Source organism: Chelon labrosus (genome assembly GCF_963514085.1).
Source record: "Chelon labrosus genome assembly, chromosome: 8".
Taxonomy (NCBI): Eukaryota; Metazoa; Chordata; class Actinopteri; order Mugiliformes; family Mugilidae; genus Chelon; species Chelon labrosus.
This window is the reverse complement of record NC_140358.1, coordinates 13,093,014-13,104,500: the sequence shown is the minus strand read 5'-3', so window position 1 is coordinate 13,104,500 and position 11,487 is coordinate 13,093,014. Positions and strand designations below refer to the sequence as shown.

General features: G+C 41.5%; 2 protein-coding genes across 2 annotated transcripts; both read left to right on the top strand.

The window, feature by feature from the left end:
* The first annotated feature begins 149 nt into the window (after positions 1–149).
* LOC311491448 (protocadherin beta-15-like) lies at positions 150–2,970 on the top strand. The gene has a single exon (XM_084549376.1). It carries the CDS (start codon positions 513–515, stop codon positions 2,946–2,948), a length of 2,436 nt encoding a protein of 811 aa, XP_084405502.1. The 5' UTR covers positions 150–512; the 3' UTR covers positions 2,949–2,970.
* Positions 2,971–4,507: 1,537 nt separating this feature from the next.
* LOC311491384 (uncharacterized protein) lies at positions 4,508–11,161 on the top strand (the record flags this gene model as incomplete). Its single annotated transcript, XM_084549287.1, has 2 exons — positions 4,508–6,898; positions 8,378–11,161. 2 exons carry the CDS (start codon positions 4,508–4,510, stop codon positions 10,832–10,834), a joined length of 4,848 nt encoding a protein of 1,615 aa, XP_084405413.1. The 3' UTR covers positions 10,835–11,161.
* Positions 11,162–11,487: the final 326 nt, after the last annotated feature.

Below are 11,487 nucleotides of genomic sequence, written 5' to 3'. Positions count from 1 at the left end.
TTCCTGTTCTCAATAAATTATTATCACGTTTAAATCGGTCCTTTAATATTTAAATTTTGTTAACTGTAAAATACGTTATTATTTGCAATGGGAGACTGAAATTTGTATGTATTTAGAAACTATCTGTCGTATCATTTCTTGAAAATATAAACGGTTTATGAGGGATGTTTGTGAATCAACTACTCACCGTTCGGACGCTGTCCATAGTGCTGAACGTGGTCTTCTTTATGTGCCTCATCAGCAAACACTCAATGATTCGATGATTCGAGAATCATCGTGTGCATGGTTTCCTTGTAGTTCTTTATTTGTAATATTCCAAAAAAACTCGCAGCGTCGCTGTTCACTCGCAGATATGAAGAGCTTCCTTTCTCCACCCACCGCAAAAGGAGTAAAGGATGCGTTAAAACCAGAGCTGCCATTGTTGCAGGAGAGGCGTAGCATTATTACTACGCTCTATTACGATTTTCTTAGTGAAAGAAACATTTGCGCGTCAATATCTGCTTTTAAAAGAAATGATGTTCTTGAAAGGAAAATCGTTGTTGAGTTTTGTCTGCGGCTTTGCTCTTTTTGTCCACATCACCAACGCAGACCTCAGCTATTCTGTTCCGGAGGAGATGAGGCCAGGATCCATTGTTGGAAATATTGCCAAGGATCTCGGACTGGAAGTGGGGCAATTGTTCTCTCGTAAAGCACGTATTGATACGGAGGAACACAACCAGAATTTCTGCGATGTTGATCTAAAAACGGGGAATTTTGTCATCACGGAAAGAATTGACCGAGAGGAGCTGTGTGGAGAGAAGGTTTCATGCATGCTGGAATTTGAATTAGTCCTAGAGAGCCCTTTGGAGCTGCACCGCATTTCCCTTCTCATCCAGGATGTAAACGACAATTCACCCGTTTTTCCAAAGGATACAGTTAAGTTCGAAATAACTGAATCAGCTGTCAAAGGAGCTCGATATCGCATTAATGAGGCACATGATGCGGACATCGGACAAAACACGGTTGAACGATACAATTTACAAAACAACGAACATTTTGTTTTATCTATTCAAGACGATAGTGAAGGATCTAAGAACGTGGAACTGGTTTTAGATAAAGAACTAGACCGTGAAAAAGAGCGCGATTTAAATGTTGTGCTGGTTGCAGTTGATGGTGGGAATCCTCAGAGGTCAGGGACTGCCATTATACAGGTTATTGTGCTGGATGCTAACGATAACGCGCCTGTGTTTGATCAGGCCGTTTACAAAGCCAGTCTACCTGAAAATGCTTCTGTTGATACTGTAGTCGTAAATATAAGCGCTTCTGACGCAGACGAGGGAGTCAATGGGGAAGTGACATATGAATTTAGTCGCATCTCAGAAAGGGCAAAAAGGCTTTTCTCACTGAACAGTAAAACTGGCGAGATTAAAGTCGTAGGAGCTCTCGATTTCGAGAGTAACTCTAAATATGAAATGCGCATTGATGCCAAAGATGGTTATGGATTTTCATCAGATGCCAAAGTGGTAATTGATATCACAGATGTTAATGACAACGCCCCAGTGATATACATGAAATCTCTGATGAATCCCATACCTGAGAACGTGTCACCTGGTACAGAGTTGGGCATCATTAACGTGCAGGACAGAGACTCTGAGATAAACGGACAGGTCCGCTGCTCCATCCAGCAAAACGTCCCTTTTAAGTTGGTTCCTTCTATTAAAAACTATTATTCTCTAGTGACCACAGGACAACTGGACCGTGAACTAGTGTCTGATTACAACATTACAATCACTGCCACTGACGAGGGCTCTCCAACTCTGTCCTCCTCTAAAACTGTTGAGTTATCTGTAGCTGACATCAACGACAACCCACCTGTGTTTGAGGAACAGTCCTACAGCGCATATGTGAGTGAAAATAACAAACCTGGCTTCACTTTATGTTCCGTTACTGCTCGAGACCCTGACTGGAGACAAAACGGTACAGTGATTTATTCTCTTTTGGCCGGTGACGTGAAAGGTGCACCGGTGTCCTCCTATCTATCTGTTAATGGAGACACTGGGGTGATCCACACTGTGAGGTCATTTGATTATGAACAGTTCAGGAGTTTTAAAGTCCATGTGATGGCCAGAGACAATGGTTCTCCTCCACTCAGCAGCAACGTGTCATTGAGTGTGTTCATATCAGATGTGAATGACAACTCTCCTCAGATACTGTACCCCGCCCTGGAAGGCAACTCCTTCATGACTGAGCTGGTCCCCAAAGCTGCACATGGAGGTTCACTGGTGTCCAAAGTGATAGCGGTGGACGCAGACTCTGGACAGAACGCCTGGCTGTCCTATCATATAGTCAAATCCACTGATCCGGGACTTTTCACTATTGGTCTCCACAGTGGAGAGATCAGGACACAGCGGGATATTTCTGAATCTGACAGCATGAAACAGAACCTTATTGTGGCAGTGAAAGATAACGGACAGCCCTCTCTCTCTGCCACCTGTTCCATGTATTTACTTATTTCTGATAACTTGGCTGAGGTGCCAGAACTGAAGGACATTTCTTATGATGAGAAGAATTCCAAACTGACCTCTTATCTGATCATTGCTCTGGTGTCTGTGTCCACCTTCTTTCTGACCTTCATCATTATCATCCTGGGTGTGAGGTTTTGTCACAGGAGAAAGCCCAGACTGTTGTTTGATGGAGCAGTTGCCATCCCCAGCGCTTATCTCCCTCCTAATTACGCAGATGTTGACGGCACAGGAACTTTACGCAGTGCTTACAATTATGACGCCTACCTGACAACAGGTTCAAGAACCAGTGACTTTAAGTTTGTGACATCTTACAATGACAACACACTGCCTGCTGACCAGACTCTGAGGAAAAGTCCATCAGACTTTGCTGAAGCATTTGGAGACTGTGACAGTTCTCCTGAGGTAGGAACAGCTCTGACGTATTATTTAACCCATATGCAATAAAATGATACAGGTCATACAACCTTAATATAACGTGGTTTTTGTTCTTGTGATTTATATCATACAAAGGCATACAATGAAGCTCCTACGTATACAAGAACTTTACATTAACTTCATTAATAGACTTTACTGAGATGTTTGTTCCTTCAGATGAGTCTCCAGATGTAGTCCACGTCTTACTCTTGATTTGAACTTTCCAGTGGTATCTCATGCACTACAATTAGCCTTTTTAATGCATAATGTCTTCTTATGCTTTAGATAATTTAAACCATGTACTATAATATTCCTTTCAATGCATCAGTATTGACTTCTTGGACATGTTTATGGTAGAGGACATAACGAATGTTGAAAATTTTTCGTCCATTCATTAAATTACCTTGGTTAGCTTTCACACCTTTTCTATCGCAGTTTATTATAACGCTATTTCAATGTCATAGTTCCTTTAAATTAACCTGCTGCACAGAAGGCAGCATTTTAATTATTTTCCTGTGTAATACGTCTGTCTCTTCCTTTTGATCTTTTGACATGCCCTTGACCACAGTTCAGTTTATGCTTAGACATTTCTACAAAGTGACGTACAGGCATTTTTAACTGAGCAGAAAATGGGATGCAACATATACTATCTCAAAACGTGTTGCCATCCACCAAAATTTAATCCCGTTTTTTGATTTTTAAACATTAGGTCAGATGTTATTTGATCGGCATATAAGCATTCAAGTTTAACCAAACATCCGTGACTGCAGTCTGTTCACATGTTGGCGATCGATCATTTGCTTTTGGTCGTCACCGTGTCTGTTTCTGTCATCACGTCAAAGTTTAAAGCATTTGTTGTTAAAGTTTGCATCTATGTATTTAGTAGCTGTCGGAGGCATAAACTTAAATAAGTTGTGTTTAAGCGACAGATACAACTTTGTTTAATTTTAAATCATCCAAAATGACTCAATATGAAAAAAAAAAGTTATTAATATTATTCCCTTTTTGATTTAGCCATCACATATATCGTAACACAAATTCGTACAGGATGTTAATGTTTAAACTATCAAAAATTCCTATTCTCAATAAATGATTATCACCTTTAAATCGGTCCCTTAACATTTTAAATGTGTTAATTGTATAATACGTTAAATTATTTGCAATGTGAGACTAAATGTATTGTTTGTATGTATTTATAGACTATCTGTCTTATTATTTCTTAATAATACAAAGGGTTTAATGAGGAACATATGTGTTTCAGCTACTCACAGTTCGGACGCTGTCCATAGTGCTCAATGGGATCTTCTTTATGTGCGTCATCAACAAACACTGAATGATTCGAGAATCATCGTGTGCATGGTTTCCTTGTAGTTCTTTATTTGTAATATTCCAAAAATACTCGCAGCGTCGCTGTTCACTCGCAGATATGAAGAGCTTCCTTTCTCCACCCACTGCAAAAGGAGTAAAGGATGCGTTAAAACCAGAGCTGCCATTGTTGCAGGAGAGGCGTAGCATTATTACTACGCTCTATTACGATTTTCCTAGTGAAAGAAACATTTGCGCGTCGGTATCTGTTTTTGAAAGTAATGATGTACTTGAAAGGAAAATCGTTGTTGAGTTTTGTCTGTGGCTTTGCTCTTTTTGTCCACATCACCAACGCAGACCTCAGCTATTCTGTTCCGGAGGAGATGAGGCCAGGATCCATTGTTGGAAATATTGCCAAGGATCTCGGACTGGAAGTGGGGCAATTGTTCTCTCGTAAAGCACGTATTGATACGGAGGAACACAACCAGAATTTCTGCGATGTTGATCTAAAAACGGGGAATTTTGTCATCACGGAAAGAATTGACCGAGAGGAGCTGTGTGGAGAGAAGGTTTCATGCATGCTGAAATTTGAATTAGTCCTAGAGAGCCCTTTGGAGCTGCACCGCATTTCCCTTCTCATCCAGGATGTAAACGACAATTCACCTGTTTTTCCAAAGGATACAGTTAAGTTAGAAATCCGAGAATCAGCAGACAAAGGAGCTCGATATCGCATTAATGAGGCACATGATGCGGACATCGGAAAAAACACGGTTAAACGATACAATTTACAAAACAACGAACATTTTGTTTTATCTGTTCAAGACGATAGTGAAGGATCTAAGAACGTGGAACTTGTTTTAGATAAAGAACTAGACCGTGAAAAAGAGCGCGACTTAAATTTTGTGCTGGTTGCAGTTGATGGTGGGAATCCTCAGAGGTCAGGGACTGCCATTATACAAGTTATTGTGCTGGATGCTAACGATAACGCGCCTGTGTTTGATCAGGCCGTTTACAAAGCCAGTCTACCTGAAAATGCTTCTGTTGATACTGTAGTCGTAAATGTAAGCGCTTCTGACGCAGACGAGGGAGTCAATGGGGAAGTGACATATGAATTTAGTCGAATCTCAGAAAGGGCTAAAAGACTTTTCTCACTGAACGGTAAAACTGGCGAGATTAAAGTCGTAGGAGCTCTAGATTTCGAGAGTAACTCTAAATATGAAATGCGCATTGATGCCAAAGATGGTTATGGACTTTCATCAGATTCCAAAGTGGTAATTGATATCACAGATGTAAATGACAACGCCCCAGTGATATACATGAAATCTCTGATGAATCCCATACCTGAGAACGTATCACCTGGTACAGAGTTGGGCATCATTAACGTACAGGACAGAGACTCTGAGATAAACGGACAGGTCCGCTGCTCCATCCAGCAAAACGTCCCTTTTAAGTTGGTTCCTTCTATTAAAAACTATTATTCTCTAGTGATCACAGGACAACTGGACCGTGAACTAGTGTCTGATTACAACATTACAATCACTGCCACTGACGAGGGCTCTCCACCTCTGTCCTCCTCTAAAACTGTTGAATTATCTGTAGCTGACATCAACGACAACCCACCTGTGTTTGAAGAACAGTACTACAGCGCATATGTGAGTGAAAATAACAAACCTGGCTCCACTTTATGTTCCGTTACTGCTCGAGACCCCGACTGGAGACAAAACGGTACAGTCATTTATTCTCTGTTAGCTGGTGAAGTGAATGGTTCCCCGGTGTCCTCCTATCTATCTGTTAATGGAGACACTGGGGTGATCCACGCTGTGAGGTCGTTTGATTATGAACAGTTCAGGAGTTTTAAAGTTCACGTGATGGCCAGAGACAACGGTTCTCCTCCACTCAGCAGCAATGTGACCGTGAGTGTGTTCATATCAGATGTGAATGACAACTCTCCTCAGATACTGTACCCTGCCCCGGAAGGCAACTCCTTCATGACCGAGCTGGTCCCCAAAGCTGCACACGGAGGCTCTCTGGTGTCCAAAGTGATAGCGGTGGATGCAGACTCTGGACAAAATGCCTGGCTGTCCTATCATATAATCAAATCCACTGATCCGGGACTTTTCACTATTGGTCTCCACAGTGGAGAGATCCGGACACAGCGGGACATTTCTGAATCTGACAGCATGAAACAGAACCTTATTGTGTCAGTGAAAGATAATGGACAGCCCTCTCTCTCTGCCACCTGTTCCATGTATTTACTTATTTCTGATAACTTGGCTGAGGTGCCAGAACTGAAGGACATTTCTTATGATGAGAAGAATTCCAAACTGACCTCTTATCTGATCATTGCTCTGGTGTCTGTGTCCACCTTCTTTCTGACCTTCATCATCATCATCCTGGGTGTGAGGTTTTGTCGCAGGAGAAAGCCCAGACTGTTGTTTGATGGAGCAGTTGCCATCCCCAGCGCTTATCTTCCTCCTAACTACGCAGATGTTGATGGTACAGGAACTTTACGCAGCGCTTACAATTATGACGCCTACTTGACAACAGGTTCCAGAACCAGTGACTTCAAGTTTGTGACTTCATACAATGACAACACACTGCCTGCTGACCAGACTCTGAGGAAGAGTCCAACAGATTTTCTTGAGGCTTTTGGTGATTCGGACGATTCCTCCCAGGTAGGAAGTCCAGAGTGAATCTCTTATTTACCGCATACGTTGAAGCTACACTCAGTTTGTTCCTGCGAAGCAAATGTTTTGGTTATAACTTCTAGATAATGCATATTTCACCTCCAGTCTTTAGCTTTGAGATTGCCTTTCCAGTTGTTAACTGAAATTCTTTTCAGCTTCAGATATTAACTGACTCATTGGTTGAGGCTGCTCTCTGCACTGCATTGTTTTGTTGCTTGGTTTTGTTACTCTATCGTCTTCCTCATAGAAATGCAGAAATGATCTACAAGAAATGTTGAGCAATTGTTCGTTAATCCGGTGTATAATCTCCCTCTCAACTGGTCAGTTGTAATATGTATTTACTTTAGAGAACTCTCTATGTTTAATATAACATATTGTACCGTTACAGCAGCCAACAAGGCTCTATCACAGCGTTATAACTCACCTACAGATAGTCATTTTGTTTTGCTTGTATGTGTTTTAAACCAGTCCCCCTTTCTAACGAGTGTCACTGAATCTGTCAAATGCTCAGCTTGTCTTCACTATTGCTTCTTTATACTGATATCAACCGTGTTGATCTGTCAGCATTTTCATTCAGTATTAAACCATTTTCCCAAGTTTACTGAAGTTTTATTGCAGCAAACACTGGTCTGTTTGCTTTTGGAACATATGCTGTTGCTATTGGACTTCTAGTATAAATGGGCTGTTACTCTGTGTGTCTTTCATTGAAAGGCTCGTCATTTCTCACAACGTCGTTGTCTGCGTATCACTGACAAGAAAATAACATCTATTTCCCGTGTTTAGTGGCCAGAGAAACTGCTCGTCTTGTTTCGGTATCAGACGCTTTATGTTCTTCTGGCTAATGTGAATCGACTCTGTCCGTGGTGCTGAAAACATGGGAGGATGGTACTCCAAAGACGTCGTAGATGAATGACTTCACGCATTGTTTTTAGTATATGGGTCTTTAAGGCCCACACGCCTTTAAAATATAATGAGGGTGAGAAAACTGTTTAATTTTTGCAAGTTAATCTTGGTAGTAGGGTTGATTAGTTTCGAATCCTGTGGCCCGATGGTTGGATAAAAGTCAATCATCGTGATACCTTTTTCCTCTTTACTGCTTTAAACTACTATGATTGAGGTGGGCTGCGTTTGATCCAAGCAAAATGCTTAACGTCTCCAAGTTGTTTTGCTTAATAACATGTATAACCTTTATTTTGATGATTTGTGGCGTTATGCTTTCCGTTCTTTTCGGGAATATGACTGTTTCACGCCGTTGAACTGTCAAGCATATGAATCTAATTTTATCACATGCTTTATTTCGAATGAACACACCATGTCGCTGTCTACCAGGAAACATTGCAATGCCGTGTAGCATGCGTCTCCACCCATTGTTCCTACGCTTTGTGAAAGAGGCAGCCATCGGATCGCGGTGTTGATTTCTGTCTTTGGATATTTTGGATGTATTCCATGCATGTTTCAGCGTGTTAAACAAAACACCGTGGACTGTCTTCAGTGACGGATATTTATTTTCCATTTCGAATAATGGACCACGAAGGATTTCAAATGCTTGGCCTGGTTATCCGCGTTGTTATCGGCCTCCTTGTTCTGCAGTCCGTATGTGCTGAGGTGAGCTACTCTATCCAGGAGGAGATGAAACCAGGAACAGTCATTGGAAATATAGCCAAAGATCTCGGTCTGGATATTAATGCCCTTTCAACTCGCAATGCCCGAATTGATTCCGAAGGGAATAACGAACGATTCTCTGTCGTCAACGTGAAAACCGGAGATCTGAGTATCGCTGAGAACCTTGACAGAGAGGGTCTTTGTGGCAATAAACCATCATGCATTTTAATCCAGGAACTTGTGCTGGAGAATCCTCTAGAATTACATCGTGTAAATGTACATGTTCAAGATATAAATGACAACTCCCCGCAGTTCAAAACGGATTCAATAAGAATGGAAATTAGAGAGTCAGCAGAAAAGGGCACACGTTTCTCGTTAGAGGAAGCACACGATGCGGATGTGGGGAAGAATTCTGTTCAGCAATACAATCTGCAAAAGAATGACAATTTCATTCTAATGATTGATGGTAATAAAGTTGAACTTGTTCTTGAGAATAAACTAGACAGGGAGACACAACAAGAAATTGAGCTGCCTCTAACCGCTGTTGATGGTGGATCTCCTCAGAGATCAGGTACAGTAATGATTCACGTTACTGTACTGGATGCTAATGATAATGTTCCAGTGTTCAGCCAGGGCGTCTATAAAGCTAGTCTGCCTGAAAACTCTCCTCTTAATACTGTAGTCTTTAAAGTAAGTGCAACTGATGCTGATGAGGGGGTGAATGGTAAAGTCATGTATGACTTTGGTCATATTTCAGAAATGGATCAGAAAATTTTTTCTATTGACAGTAAAACTGGTGAAATAAGAGTAATTGGTAGCACTGACTTTGAAAAGAAAAAATCATTTGAACTGCGAGTTAAGGCAAAAGATGGACTGGGATTAACTTCCTACGCTAAGGTTTATGTAGATCTGACTGATGAAAATGATAATGCCCCTGTAGTACATTTAAAATCTCTGTCTAACCCCATACCTGAGAACGTGTCACCTGGTACAGAGGTGGGCATCATTAACGTACAAGACAGAGACTCTGAGATAAATGGACAGGTCCGCTGCTCCATCCAGCAAAACGTCCCTTTTAAGTTGGTTCCTTCTATTAAAAACTATTATTCTCTGGTGACCACAGGACAACTGGACCGTGAACTAGTATCTGATTACAACATTACAATCACTGCCACTGACGAGGGCTCTCCACCTCTGTCCTCCTCTAAAACTGTTGAATTATCTGTAGCTGACATCAACGACAACCCACCTGTGTTTGAAGAACAGTACTACAGCACATATGTGAGTGAAAATAACAAACCTGGCTCCACTTTATGTTCCGTTACTGCTCGAGACCCCGACTGGAGACAAAACGGTACAGTCATTTATTCTCTGTTAGCTGGTGAGGTGAACGGTGCCCCGGTGTTCTCCTATCTGTCTGTTAATGGAGACACTGGGGTGATCCACGCTGTGAGATCGTTTGATTATGAACAGTTCAGGAGATTTAAAGTCCACGTGATGGCCAGAGACAACGGTTCTCCTCCACTCAGCAGCAATGTGACCGTGAGTGTGTTCATATCAGATGTGAATGACAACTCTCCTCAGATACTGTACCCCGCCCCGGAGGGCAACTCCTTCATGACCGAGCTGGTCCCCAAAGCTGCACACGGAGGTTCTCTGGTGTCCAAAGTGATAGCGGTGGACGCAGACTCTGGACAGAACGCCTGGTTGTCCTATCATATAGTCAAATCCACTGATCCGGGACTTTTCACTATTGGTCTCCACAGTGGAGAGATCAGGACACAGCGGGACATTTCTGAATCTGACAGCATGAAACAGAACCTTATTGTGTCAGTGAAAGATAATGGACAGCCCTCTCTCTCTGCCACCTGTTCCATGTATTTACTTATTTCTGATAACTTGGCTGAGGTGCCAGAACTGAAAGACATTTCTTATGATGAGAAGAATTCCAAACTGACGTCTTATCTGATCATTGCTCTGGTGTCTGTGTCCACCTTCTTTCTGACCTTCATCATCATCATCCTGGGAGTGAGGTTTTGTCGCAGGAGAAAGCCCAGACTGTTGTTTGATGGGGCAGTTGCCATCCCCAGCGCTTATCTTCCTCCTAACTACGCAGATGTTGATGGTACAGGAACTTTACGCAGCGCTTACAATTATGACGCCTACCTGACAACAGGTTCAAGAACCAGTGACTTTAAGTTTGTGACTTCTTACAATGACAGCACGCTGCCTGCTGACCAGACTCTGAGGAAAAGTCCAACAGACTTTCTTGAGGCTTTTGGTGATTCGGATGATTCTTCCCCGGTAAGAATTGAAATGTAAAATTAATAACACCTACACACACATACATTGAGGCTGCACTTAATAGTGCATTGAAATATTCTTTAAGTTTATATAAATGCTTCAGTTAAAGAATGTACTTCCAGTGATAAACCTTTTAGTAAAAGCTGAACAGATCTTAAGAGGATCCAAGATTCGTTTGAGGAAGACATGAACACTAAAGCAGATTTTAAATGTACATTCACAAAGACAAAGTCTGGTTGTATTTCTTCATGTTTTTCTCTTTTATCAAAGTCACAACTGTCTGAAAATGTATCCTTTAGGAAGATGTCAACAGATTGGCTCAACGTCTTTGAAAAGCTCCCAAAATAACAATAAAAATTATTTTATTTTTTTTTGTACAAAATTAGCAATATTATCAGTATAAAAGCCTCCTTTTTATCTGTCGCTGTCCGTGGTCCTGCCTCTAGCAGAAAACCTCAAACCACTACAGTCTTTAATCTTAATGCATCATTAACGTAGTGTCGGTGATTTTTACATTTCGTTTTCTCTATTGAGCAGTGTTTCCCTGCAAATATTCCCTGGTCGGTTTTGGACAGCATTATTTATTGGGGGAAAAAACAAACAAACAAAAAACCGTGACTATCAGGACAACAGCTGTAATGCAATGCCATTTCATCTCATAACTGCACTTT